Raw genomic sequence first — 14,625 nt, forward strand, 5'->3', positions numbered from 1 at the left:
TATCTTTTGAACGGCATCTTGACTGTCCTTCAAGTAACACGTTGGATTTACTGTGGCAATGTTTTGTCTAAAAAAAAAAGTCAGACAACCTTTATCTTAACTGAACAGAATGTTGATCCTGCAATCTAGACTCAAGATAATTCAAAAGATAGTGCGCTTCAAGCGGGAAAGGGACAAACTCCACCAAATGTTACTCATCACATGGCCTGAGTGCACAAAAAGGTGGTGGTTTATGCAAGGCTATGTGCATGTGTCTGTGCATGTGTGCGCACTGTACAGTAAAAGCTGATGAACTGTATGTGTGTGTCTGTGGGCAGGGGTGGGTGGGGGTAGAGAGGGGGTGGTAGTGGTGGACTGGCTTGTCGATCGATGCAGTGATTGGCAGTTAATGGCTTTTCCTGTTCTGCCTTGGTAACCCTGGCCTGATGGCTGTTGCTTCTGATCAGAGATGGCAGATGGTGTTTGATTTTCGTATATAAACCTCTGACTTTGTGGAGATGGCTTCATCATGTTTAATGATTTAAAAGTTAAGTTGAATACTGGGAATACTGCAATGCTGGATCTCTCATCTAAAAAGCCCTAACCTCCCTTCCAGATGTAAGGACTGATCTCTCCTAACTACATGCACATAACATGGTTAGTATTCTGCTATAAGCCACTCAACCCTTCAATGAGAAATTATTAGAATGGAATTCACAACACGTTTTTTTTCCTCTATTTAATGCTACCCAGACATTTCAATCTCAGACCTCATTTTACAGGCTATTCTGTCACAAACAAGCTCCTGATCTAATATGACCACTCAAAGAATCAAAAATCCCCCGAGATCAAAGATAATCCTCAACGCCAAAAGACCTATCACCAAATTGTTCCATCCTTTTCACCCAACCAGTCAGTAATGAAAGCGCAGACTAGAAACTGCTCCGAGGAAAAAGGAGAAAAAGTTGTAAATTGAGGAAAATTGAATGATAAGCTCCATTTGATGAGCAAGAGAAGATGGTAGGAAATCAGAGTACAAACAGCAGGTCCTGAAATCTGAGATTTTTCAGAGTAATTTCATGTTCTGAGAGGTTTGCCTTTATTCGGCTCCTCACTCAACCAGTTTCAACTGCTTAAGGCTTAAGTCTATGGTTTAGGTCTATTTAATATCCTGTAACTCCAGACATTTTGACATTTCATCTCTCCAGAGGTTCAAAAGGAGCGGATTCCAAAAAAAAACCAGACTAAACTATTAGGAAGAACTAAAAAGGCTTCGTACTTCTGACAAATACGGTAAACAGTAAATCTATTAGAAAGAGTGTGATTGAATTGAAACACAGAGGCCCTCCCCTCCATGTAAAAATAGAGTAAAATAAAATAAAATTTGATCTGGCAGTCATCTCCAAAGCTGTTGTAATTTTCATTTCGTCTACAAGTCATCTGTGAAATGACGCTTGCTGAGAAACAGGAAGGCGTTTCTGAACATTGTTGAGCACAAAAGCACAGGTTTTCGTGTGTGATGGTGATGATGATGTGGGTATGACAGATAGGTTTGTGAGAGACAGAAAGAGAGAGAGAGAAATTTAGGTCACACTGGGCTCACAAATGCAAAATGAATATGCCCTCACTGGAACATCAACAAATAATATAATACTTTGTTTTACAGAACTTATTAAGATGCTCTCTCTCCCTCTCTCATTCCTCTCAGCATGCAAATTAATACATTGATCATTTGAATAATAATTTGCATTCCAGATCTCACAATTTCATGTTCAAACTTTAACGGCTCCCAGAGTTCTCGTTTAAACAGTAGCTGCACAGACAGTCCTTATGGTTCAAATTAGTTCAACATGGCTATTCCAACCTAACAAGCATAAATTAAGGAAATTCCTATCTAGTGACAGAGATAGGCCATCTGAAGGAAGGATCCAAGTTTGAATTATTCAGCAGTCCTTAATTCTAGGGCTAGTGTTGATTGAATGTGGTGACATTTTATATAAAAAAAAGAGTTTGTGGGGCTGGCGAGGAAGGCAGTGAGGGATGACAGCGTATGATCGGGGAGTGAGCCGAGGAGTTCAGCGGCTGTGGAGGCTTCCTCTGCTGTCTGTGTCTCAGAAGAGATCTCAGAAGAAAGAGGCCTCTGTAAATCAACATGAGATTGAAAAGGACTTTATAAAACACAAATATGTGAGAACTGCTTATTCTGAACGAAAGCTTGCACTTCTGTCCGTTGCTTTTGCCCGCGTTGGCCAGTGAAAGAAAAGCATCAGACAGTGTGACCCTGAGGTTTGCCACATAAATGGAGCAGTGTGAGGTGAAGGTGAGCACGGAGCAGAGACGATATGCCGGGGTGGGGCTGAAAGGCATGGTAGTTAAACTTTTTTTTTTTTTTTTTTTTTTCCAACGCCACTCTTTCTATTCTGGGCATCAGTTTGTCATGAAGGAATGTGAAGGCCATAAAGTATCGGTGCCCTTGAGAAGCTGAAGAGCATTCTTGTCCCCAACTCTTAAAGCTGTCTCTCTCTCTTTCAGTCACTATCACTTTCCCCAGCTCACCCCCTCTCTCCCTCACTCCAGCAGCAAGTTTAAAGTAGAGCACAGGTGTAGAAGACGGCACCCATGGGAAAGATAACATTTGGGAACATTCCTAGGGTTAAAAAAAGAAGTTTTTTCTGATACTCTTCATCTGGAGAACTATGTAATTGCCTTGGTTCCATGACTATGCCTTTGTCCCCTTCTGTGCCTCCACCCCACGTTCCCCATCTCTACCTCTTACATCACTAGCTCGTAATTTCCATATTACAATTTAAACAAGAGATTCTATTCTCTGCTACTTTTTCATTTTCATCTTTCCATTTTATCCATCTTTTGTATGGAAGAATAAAAGGCATGATGAGAAAACAAGGTGCAAAATGATCTTTTCCAGGGCCCCCAATAAAAACCGCGTGACACCCTGGGCTGCACCGCTTAATTACAAAAGGATGAAATCGTTTCTTCTACATCTGGAAAAAACATTGTCTGCATAACACTGATAGATTTACAGCTCCCAGTTCTAACCCTGAACTCAAGCACACAGCAATTAGGCAAAACATGGATGGACAACCAGCGCCATGAAGTTCAGGAAGCGAAGGCTAGTCTCTCTTGGCACTATAGAAAAGACCTCTAAGGCTCCACACTTTCAAATAAAAATTCTACCCAGAAAACGGTCCTCAGGAAACTGGTGGATGGTTAATTTTTACTCAAGCCTTGATGGTGGTCACAGAGAGGTGAGGTGGACTTTTCACTGCACAGAGTCCTTTTTTGCGCTACATATCCCATCCAAAATATATGGCTTTGAGGAGAGCATGCTCGCAGGCATCAGCATCTCTCTGACCCATCACTAACAACAAACAGCCAATGAAATCCAGGCGAGAAATTGCTGAAGTTCTGCAATCCAACAGTAATCGATGCACCACAAAATGGAAAGACCTTAGGGGCAGATTTGTTAAAACATAGAAAAACCTGGGTAAAACAAAGGCAGTACATGCTCTGCACACTTAGGAGCAATTTAAATGGCTGCAGTACTGTAAATCAGACATGGGTTTGAATCCAGCTGCTGACAACAAAGCCAACTGGCTGAGCAATTACAGAAAGAGCTGCCAAATGCACTATATGTTGTGCTTAGAAGCTAAATTATGAATACATGTATATAAAATAATGTAATACTTCTTATAATATTGTGTTTAGCTACTCAAACATCCTTTTGGACTTACAAGTGGAAGATTACAAGGCAAGGGGGATGAAACAACAGCCAGGACCACAGATCCATCATTCTGTAAAATTTATCCCTCCCATGACTCTACTCTGTAGGCCAAACCCAAACAAAATAGAGGTCCCTCTGTGCTCATCCTGGTACCTAAGACCTCCTCCCTCTCCTCATCTGTCTCTTCACCCTACCTTGCTTTCATGTACAGCTCTACTGAACACAGACCTCAGAGCTGAGTAGTTTTGTGGCCCTGACCACTCGGATGCCATTAATCTGGTGGCTTAGCCACTGATGTATTGATGGCACAGAGCCGGTAAGCCTGCCTGCCTCACTTTCTCCATCCCTTCAGCTTAACAGCTCCATAGATTCATAGGAGCCTACATCTGGCCTCATCAAAGCAGTGTTTACCTGCCAATTGCCACTGTTAGTCCTTCAGGTGCAGCGGCTAAAGGTTGCCAGTTGTATTGACCAGTTGGGCAAAAAAAACCTTTGAGACGCCTCATTTAAGCTGTGAAAGCCACACAGTGTGTTTGCATGCACTCAAAATACATCCATTATATCCAAACATATGAGCACCGAAGTCTGGTTTCTTCCAGTGCTTCAAACAACATGCAGCAGCTTTCATCTTACAACTACAACTAGAGCTTACATTAAGGTGCTCTATAGGGCAGTAAAATCACAAAATTAGCAGTTTTAGCATTAGTGCCACTATATTAATATTTCTTGTGAGCCTGTCTGCAACCACACATCTTTCCAGATATTAAACCTGACCATCAAACAACAAATGTGAACTTCATCACTGGGAACATTTGATTATTGCAAAATATGAAAAGGCCTTCACCAATCACTTCAATGTACTCATAGTAATTGAGTTATTTGTGTATACGGAAATGTAATAATATGCAGCCTCCATGGCAACTCATTTTACTACAGTTTGACTACCAAATACATTATATGTTCACAGCAAATTGTAGAGGCTGATTACATGGAATTCTAGGTTGTTCTGAAGACAAAGTAAAAGGGACACTATAGAGCGACCTTCTGGTTGGTGCAGGACGATGTAACCGTCCTCTCAAAAACACCCCAATCTCCTACATCACATCAAAGGGAGGAACTTTCGTTTACCACTTGTCACCATTACAAAATTTAAAGACAATTCTAAGCCCGGGAAGATTTATGTGTCTTATTGTTGTATGGAAGCTACATCTGTTGATTGAATAAGAGAATCAGTGTGTTGACAGTAACATTAACAGTACTTTGTGTGGAGTTTGATGGTGGAAGCAGACAGAGGATTTAGCTGAGAAGAATGTTTAGTTTTTCAGCATGATTGGATTGAAAATATTTAACCTTAAGATGATCCCAGTTCTGGACCACCCACTGGTCCACTATCCATACTGGTTTGTGTTGTAGGTGAAGAGTATTTGTTATGTTTATCAAATTTGATGAGACAACGAAGAAGGGTGAAGAGTCAGGAGAAGGGAGAAAAATGTTAAAGAAAGTGCTTCCTGTTTTTAAAAAGGGAGGAGGTACAAATTGTATACCTACACCATACATCACTGTCTATACCAACAAAACCACTGACTGTATGCAAAATGGAGCTTATTGTCACAAAATCTTTTATTACCTTGCCTATTCCTCTCCTTCCTCAAACACCAATCTGCCTTTCCTGCTGATCAGAGAACAGATAAGAGAATCAGCAGCTTCCTTGCACATTAGCAGGAGCGTGCTCTGGTACTCTTGCCCAAAAAACAAAAAAATCTAATCAAAACAAATAATCATTAACACAATGACCAAGGAACTCCCAGCTGACAATATAACACACCATCCTTTCTTCAATCCTCTTACTGTATAGCTCTGTGTGATGGAACACAGAGAATGCATCTCTGCTGTTTCTCCACCACAGACCCAGGGCCAGCAACCTGGTCTGTAATGCACTGGGCCCTTTTAACTCTGGCATTTGTGGTGAACAGCCATTGGGGGGGGGGGGGGGGGGGGGGGGGTCTGGGAAAAGTAAGCAGCTCTCTGCTCTCCCTCTTTCGCTTTCTTTCACTGTCACTTTGTAAATCGCAGCAACACCCACAGTAGGGCAGTTGCACATACGACCAGCGGTGGCGGCAGCAGCAGCGGCAGCAGCAGCAGCAGCAGCAGCAGCAGCAGCAGCAGCAGCAGCAGCAGCAGCGGCAGCAGCAGCGGCAGCAGCGGCAGCAGCAGCGGCAGCAGCAGCAGCAGCAGCTGCTGTGCCACGGGTCAAAGCCCGACCCTTTTCCTGGCCTTCTCAAGGGGTGGGAGCTAGAAGAGTTGTGAAATTCTTGCACACTGCCAAACATTAGCAAGCTCTACTAGCCCCCCTTTTCTCGCCTGACATCCCCTCTCTCCAGTCCACCCTTATTTTCTGTTGTATGCCACTCCTGCCTTGTTCCACCCACCACTCAGAGTAACTGAGATCTGTTTGAGGTACGACACAAGAGTTCAACACCCTGCAGGCAACTACTGCCACAAAGAGGATAACCGGGCTTCAGGATCATGACTGTATTGACTGAGGAGGTGTTGCAGGGACCCATGCAGAATTTAAATACTCCCTTTGTGTGATGTTATGCCACTGATCACATGTACATCACTGAATCATATTATGGGAACTTCTCTATGAGCAATTAAAATGATACATTTCATGAGCCTTATGTTGTCATCTGCTGGCACTTTAGATTACTAGATTGCTGTGTGTGAGTGTGTGTGTGTGTGTGTCTGTTTGTGTGTGCATTCACACGCTTGTGCACGTGAAAGGAGAGAATGGGCTGTCTCCCAGGATGTGCAGCGAGCGCTTTATTAGAGCGGTAGTACCAGTAAATCAGAGCTCAGCTCTTCCTGGAACTGCTGCAACCTTTCCCACTGAGCACTATTACTGAACAATCATAGGCTAGCCATGATAATTAGCAGAGTATCTATCCTTCCAACCCTCCTGTCGCCCCCCCATCCCCTCTCTCCTGTCTGTTTCTCCATCCTCCTCCTACCCCTCCTCTTCTTCGAAATGTCTGGTGGGTGAGTGGGTAAGGCCAGGCGCCCACTAGACGTCATTTCGCCAGAGGACATGTCACAATACCTGGCGCACTCTCTGTCTTGATGTTGGCCAGAGTGACACGTTGGGTTCATTTATCTGCCCACACTATCAGACCACCAAAAAATATAAAGCACGACAGGGAAATCTGAGAAAATTTAAGAGCTTGGGAGAGGAATTAGACATGGACGTGCCAACCCTGTCCCAGTGGTGACGGGCAGCAAGATTCCATAACATTGCTGTTGATGTGCAGAAATCTGAAAACTCATCTGGGACGCCTAAATCAGCCATCCTGACATCTAGTGGGCGCTTGGTCCAAGTCTAAGTCAGCAAGACTGACTCCTGCATGAGTTCAAAATAAACTTTAAAGCTTTATTTGATTGCAAAACTGCCACATTTTTCTTGAACTGGAATACAACTATAACCTATTTGTGGTTGTATCCCAACTACTAACTATTGAATAGTCCTAGAGGATTGCAGTCAATCCTAGACGCTATGATCATTAATGGGGAGAGGTCATCACAACTTGCATTCCTGAGTGTAAGAAGCGAGTGCTTCTGCTGAGCAGGATCATCAGTGAAACACCTTAAAGCCTTTTCATGTAACCACTAATCTCTTCATTTAGATTACTACCTCCTCTCTGTTTTATTGCGGTTATTTGCTCTCTGCAGATTGTAGACATTTTCTTGCCTCAGTGTTCACTGATTCTTTTCGATTGCACTGAAGGGTAAAATAAGAGTCACTCCATCCATGGTACAGAAGTATTGTTTTTGTTAATGGGCCAACCGCTGAGCCCTTCTAAACACTATGTTAGTGCAGTTAAAAGTGCAGAACATATGATCAAAAGGCCTGTTTCTCATTGTTAAGGAATGGACAGTGAATGTGACTGTGTGTGTAAGGCAGAGAGAGAGAGAGAGAGAGAGAGAGGGAGAGAGAGAGAGAGAGAGAGAGAGAGAGAGAGAGAGAGAGAGAGAGAGAGAGAGATTGGTGAAAAGTTTGTACAGTTATGTGTATGCTCAATAGAGTGGGACAAGGACAGAGGGAGGGGTGTCAGGACTTGGTTAAAGATTCCCCATCTGATAGTGACGGCACTTTCTCCCTTTCTTTCCATGGCCAAGCGGCATCTGGAGTGGATTTTGTGCTAGCAGACACCGAGGAACATGATTACATTCGGCTAACTGCGCTCTAAACTGATTATGCATGTGCCAAGCTAATGGACTACATTTGCAAGAGGAAAAATAACATCCAATCAATCTCAATTACCGCCGATTGCACCGGCCCCCGAGACAAGGAAGGTAGCCAGCTAACCCCCCATGCTCCTCCCCGTTCCCCCAACCCTTGACTGGAAGCTGAGGCCTGTGGCTGGGCCTGGTTAGGCCACACCCATTCTGTCTGGCCAGGGCAGCCAGGGCCTGAGAGCTGGATTAGTTCCACTCATCTCACCTCCACACTAACACATAGCTAAGCCCTGAGGCCTGCTGGTGGTATAAAGGCTATCATATCCACATATCAAGTACGAGGCTGACCGTAAAATGGAAGCTGGGTTTCTTCAGGATGAAGAGAGAGTCTCAGGGGACTCTACATATTCTAAAAACATACGGTACACAAACATTTGGGTTATGTGGATAGTGCAACGGAACCCATCTGTTTGTGTTTAGCAGTGGCCATTCTAGGAGCAGATGGGTGACCATCATGCTATCATCAGAGCGACTGAAAACGCCATGGTCCATGGGAAAAAGAGAATTTGAAAGTTAGCTTCAGAGCTCAGGAGTGTGTTGGCAGAACACACAGCGCTCAGAATGGGTTTCTTTCAACAGAGAACACAGTACACAGGGGAAGACAGCATCACCCCCCACTGTACGGTGGTCCATGTGGTCAGGATGACTTGCTGGATCATTCTGTGGTCTTTTGGAACATTCCAATACATGGGGTGGTGGGGGTGATATTTTTAGAAAGCCCTAATATGGGCCGCATACCACAGACTCTCAAATTATCCCATCCAGCTTAGCCCTCAGTTTAAACCTTCCTTTTTAATTCCAGTAATTACAGGCTCCAATTTATATGGAGCTGTGCACACAAAGGGCCTGTTTAATGCAAACCAGTTTGATTTGGGTGAAGTGTCCCAAGCATCTTCCACATCTTACAGTCTGTTTATGCTGACTTGATGATTTATTTTCTCCCCAAAAAGGTTAAAAATGGTGCTATTTGCATCAGATTTCTTTGGGGAGGAATAAATGAATGGTGATTTTCCTTTTTTCGTCTTTGCATAATATCCCAACTTGGGTTTACGGGCTTGTGGGCCACTGTTGGTTTCTGTCCGTCTGTATCTCTACCAGGGCAGTAAATCGAATGCGGTACAAAGACTGTGACATTGTCAAGTAGGGAGCCAGAACTGCCAAAAGGCCTCACAACCATGTACTTGTTGTCTGCTAATCACATTTGTGAGTCATAAAATATCACAATAATTCATGTCAACTCATGAACATCTCTGTTTTTGGGTCGTGTCTGAGATGAGGAGATCTTATGAGGACTGCAGTGGTCTCGGGTTGAGAGAGAAGGTAATTTCTGGACAAATGCACACACTCTTACTCAGAAGATCAATTGGTTTTAAGAAATATGGAGCCATCTTAAGAGGCTTAAGTCATAAAAAATGATCATGCCTGGATGTGTTGTACATATTTAATCCCCACAGCCTGAGCAGCAGTATGACATATGTCTCTTCTCTCTTAAAAATCTAGCACAGAGAAAGAGACAGAGGAGAAAAAATCTGTTTCTCTTTTGCCTTTGGGCTCACAGCAAAGTGGAAAGCACAAAGATAATGTAATATAAACTGTATCCTATCCTGCACGACAAAACAGGTTTCTCTCTCCAAAGGTGTGAGGGATAGACAGAGCCTGTCTATTTTGGTCCTATATGAAACTGTCATTGGAATGTGGGGCCAGTAAAGTCCAGCAGCTAAGGCCAGGAGAGGATGACCCTGGGATGGGAAAGCACAAGGACATCTTGCTTTGCTTTTCTGCTGTCTCGCAACTGACTCAACACATTCGGAGATTATGTTGCATATTTGCATTCGTATGTATCTAAAAATATCCTGTGCATCTGAAAATGTTCCTGTGGTCCCCTCACTCGTCCTGGTGGACACCGTAGACTGACAAGCCGAATTATATATTCTCCCCTCAGTACCTCCTGTGCGCCCTGGCCCCTTTAACAGCTGCATCACACCTTCCCCTTTCACAAAACACTGAAAATTGATTTCTCTCTTTTACTGTTATTTCAGCACAAAGGCTTTGTGGACAGGGAATATGTCTGCCATGCCAGTGGTTCTGAGAAACCATTCATAATGCTGGATGATTTTCAAATAGACAGCTTTTTTGAGGGGGTTTAAACGGACCTCCCTGCCTTAGTTTTTAATGTGATTAGAAACAGCATGCTTGAAGCAGCACATTTTTCACATGCCTTTCCTAAAGAGGTCATACAATAATATACTAAGATACCAACACACAAAGTGTCAAGCAATAGAATTGTTTGAATAGTTTTTTCCTGTTTACTTTTTAAGAGTCAAACACTTGACAAGAGAGCAGACTTATTATAAATAAAGGCAACTTCTACTGGGAGACAGCGCACATTACAGTGTTGCGTGTTGGATTCTGTTAGTGTGTGTGCAGTGTAGGCTTTCAGGGAGTATGTGGTGTCAGTGTTTATATGTGTTTTGTTGTCTGTGTTGTATGTGTGTGTGTGTGTGTGTGTGTGTATGTGTCTGTATGTGTGTCTGTATGTATGTGTGTGTGCATGTGCAGCTATGCCAGTTTGGGTTAAGCGCAGAGTGGCCGAAGCCGCAGACACACAGGATAGGTACCTAAGTGGAATCAGGCCTGTTAGATTTATGGCCATTTGTTCAGAGAGTGTTCATCCATTGGCTATTATGGAATGATTAGAGGAGAAGGTGAAGCTCCAAGTCCAGCAAAAATCAATACGGCTGTCGAGAACGATTCAGCCTTTCCCGCTCCGAGGAGTATTAGCACCAAACCTCTGTCTCCTCACACTTCTTCATTCGTCTCCAAGTGATTCACCCCTAAGCCTCCAAACCAGCTTTGCCTGCCATGTTCTTCTCATGGCAGCAGTGTGGGCCCTGCTTGTATGTGACTACTGGGAAGGCAAGAGTTACAAAGTTGCAAAGCTATCATTCATGCCTTGGGAGAGCATCTAGTTCAGTGGTGTGGGCAGCACTAGAACATTTACCGCGTCTCGTGAAAGAGTATCAAGCGAGTAGGGAGAGGATTAAGGACACATTTTGCCATTTGTCTAAAACTCAAAGTTCAACTGGATACTAAGTATTCCCAAATATGGCACAAACACACTACTTCTGCTGGTGTTATCATAGACAGCACTGACATATTGCTTTTTTTTGTCTTGCATGGCAAAGTCTGATTTTCATACATTAAGCAGTGAAATGTGATTCGCTGTTATGACAAGGTTGAGTGGTAGGCTCAAAGATGCTTGTGGACCACTAACCTTGTAGAGCTTGAGGCTAGCCTCATGGCGAGAATTGACAGTGTGCATCCTCAGCTTCTCCAGGCTGTTAGTGTAGTAGTCGCAGGCGTTGCACTTCAGGTGCACTGGATTGCCGATGGCCACACATTTCAGGCGCCATTCATTGCCTTTGCCCCCTTCTTTGATGTGGGCCACAAGCTGGTACTTTTGCACATGCTTGTCTGTCTTGCAGTGCAGCTGGAAGTTGGCCTTGAGCTGAGTGGTGTAGTGGCACAACTTGCACTGGTGAGAGTCGCCAACCACGGCACGCCACTCCTCCTCCGGTAGGCTGCGCTCAGCTCCCATATGCATGCCGAGCACATCCAGGTTGTCAGTGGTGAAGCGGTTGCACACAGCGCACTGAAAGAGCTTGAGGGAGGGATCGCTGGTTTGTGATAGACTTTCTCCCAGGGTCATCAGTTCTTCGGACACCAGCTGTCCGCCGCCCAGTCGCACGTCCATAGGTATCTCCCCACCTACTAGAATGTGCAAAGAACACAAAGACAGACAAAAAAGTATTTAGATGGTTGCATACATTTATCATTATGTTAGACCTATTCAAAGTGGATAGTTTATATCACTTAATCTCTCAGAAATTTACTTCAGGACGTATATACATCACAGTTTCATCATTATAAGTTAGTGAGCACAGAGTTTTCCAAAGGAAGTAATGCTTTGTGCCAGTCATCATGAATCTAAGGTAAAATAAAGCTGTTCAATTTTGAAAAACCATGGTCTGTCAGTCAGTGTGATATTGCATGTGTATGTATGTATGTATGTATTTCTGGGCCTATAGCTATCCATGCTGAAAAAGAAGATAGCCCGGACTTTCCATGGAGACCAAAACCTCATGTTGCCGGAGAATGAATGTGAATGAATGTACACATCGCCCTGTTTGGGCTGGTGCACTTTCATGTCTACTCTGTAAATAAAATCGAGAGGCCATGAGCTCCACAGACACAGCAAGTTATTTTATCATTACTGAAGAACTAAGGAGTTCCCAAGCAGATATTAGTGTAAATCAAATCCATCGCCCTTGTTGACTGAATAATGATAGAAAAAAAAAATCCACTTCTCTGCTTGGATTCTTCTGCTTCTTTCTCTCCAGATTGCCTCTAAATCAATATGGACACCTAACAGATTAATTCTGCTTGGTACTGACTCCAAACAATGGAGAGGGGGGAAAAAAACACAGCAAGCACATATCCTATGACACCAAGCAGAGAACTGATGTCTATACAGTCTGGGATGGCTGGCTTTAAAAATGAATACTAAAAAAATGAGGTAAGAGCAGCCGGAGTTTTTGCCGCTGCTTGCTGATCTTTAATCTTTCACTGCCCAGACTGAGCACGCAGGCTTGACCCTGCCTGGCTTTACACTAAATTAATTCCAGCAGCTCCTTTTTATTTATTGCTGCAGTATGCAGCCTGCTCCTGGACTTTTCTCCATTACCTGAGTTTTTATAGCCAGGAGAGGGAGACCTTTGAGAAGCCCTCTGAAATCACTCACAGACCCAGCTCCCCAGTGATGGCTTCTCTCTCTCTCTCTTACTCTCTCTCTTGCAAACACACAGATGCACATGCGTACCCAATCGCTATCCCAGTCGTATATTTTCCTGCACCTGACGTCTCTCATTTCTAACTGGCTGTCATGCTCCATGCAGATTCAGCATCCTTTTCCTCACCAGATTCTGGCAGTGGACATTTAGATCAAGACTGATTTTTACAGCAGCTTGCTTCTGTTTTCACATAGGTCCTCTGTATATATGTATATACATGTTTATATGTCAACTCCATCCATATCCATATTATTACAAAGACAGAATGCTAATACTACTCTTAAATATGAATAGCTGTCTCACTTGTCTTTTGTGCTTTTTCATAATGTATATAGACAACAAATTCCAGCACAAATAGCTAAAAGCCACATTCCCCTCCCTTCTGTTTAATGCCCTTGCAGTCCATCTCATGTCATCCTTTCACTACAGCATCTGAGTCTTGGGAAACGAGGATTAACAGGAGACTGAGATCATGTGAGGTAAACATTTGTTGTCTATCTTTTTGGCAATGCACTCAAAAGTCAAAACTCCACAGCGAGAGCATGAAAGAGCACCTCTCACTTTAGCTGCTTGGTCTGAGATCTCCTTGTGATTGCAGATTTACTCTGCCCTGTCTGTCATACTGTAGAGTTAATATCAAGAGTGTTTGTGTGTGATGGCTTTAAGAGTTCCTTAAAGTGTGACAGAGGATGACACCACTGTACTTTATGGGTCCACACTGTATCATCACTGACTCCCTTGTAACATGCTTATTACAACTCACCTCACAGGAAAATGAACCAGATGGCAGAGGAGGGAAAAAAAGAGTTAGTCACAGCAATCAATTCTTGTTTGTGTCTTTGAACTGGCGACAGTTGGAGACAAGTCTGTACAAACTGTGGGGTTGTAACTGGCACACCAAACACTCTGCTATGCTGCTGAATTACCCATGCTGAGCCCTCTAACCTCCCTTCTTTGACCAGGATAAAATTTATAGCCGCAATTACAAAGTTGGAAAAAATGGAGAACTCCAGTGGTGAAGTTCAGCAGCAGTTGGGGAATAATGACATAAAAAGACCGAGGCTGGTTGCCTGAGGGGGAGGGCGGGGAGAAGAGAACATAGGCGTTTGGCCCACAAACTCACCTTTTGTGAGCTAAATTGGGAATCACAAAGTGAACTTCAGAATTCACTCAAGTTACATCAATGCGGTGTGACTTAGATGACTGTATGAGAGGAAAACAAATTACCTCTGGCCTTCTGCATGCTGCTTGGCACATTTATAGCTATACATTTGTAGATTAAACTACTTGGCAGACTGGTCTTGTGCACTAGAAGTTTTTACTATGAATGTGACATTAAGGCACAGAGCATAGGCCTACTGTCAGGAAGGCTACTATCATGTACACTGTCAGTGAGAAAATATGGAGAGGGTCTGTGGTAAGTCCCCTGTAAACATGTCTCAAATGGATCATCTTTCTTTTAACCTCTCACTCTTTACATTTCAGTGACACGCTGCTTGTAAAATGGGAGAAACATATCAAGTTCACTAGGGCAGGCATACCTTAGGGCATGAAAAAGAAAAGCAGTCACCAAAACTTAAAAGTGGTGATACACCTAGTGTACATAGCAGTGGAGAAGGGCAGTATGGGTATTCCTGCTCACCATTTTGTGAGTTGTTAAATCATTCAAAAGTGAATAAAACAAATGTAATATATTCATGTAAATTGGTGATTTTGTGGCAACTACGGGGCATTTTCCAGTGTAAGAGAAGAAAAATGGAG

At 43.4% G+C, this 14,625-nt stretch overlaps 1 protein-coding gene across 3 annotated transcripts in view; it reads right to left on the bottom strand.

Moving 5' to 3' along the window:
• Positions 1 to 14,625, bottom strand: part of zfhx3b (zinc finger homeobox 3b) — a 214,270-nt gene that overhangs the window by 76,617 nt on the left and 123,028 nt on the right. For all 3 annotated transcript variants that reach the window (XM_070960027.1, XM_070960036.1, XM_070960019.1), the window contains one exon: positions 11,289 to 11,785. In XM_070960027.1, coding sequence (XP_070816128.1) covers positions 11,289 to 11,785 — 497 coding nt within the window. The remainder of the gene's footprint in view (positions 1 to 11,288; positions 11,786 to 14,625) is intronic.

This window comes from Chaetodon trifascialis, chromosome 1 (assembly GCF_039877785.1).
Source record: "Chaetodon trifascialis isolate fChaTrf1 chromosome 1, fChaTrf1.hap1, whole genome shotgun sequence".
Taxonomy (NCBI): Eukaryota; Metazoa; Chordata; class Actinopteri; order Chaetodontiformes; family Chaetodontidae; genus Chaetodon; species Chaetodon trifascialis.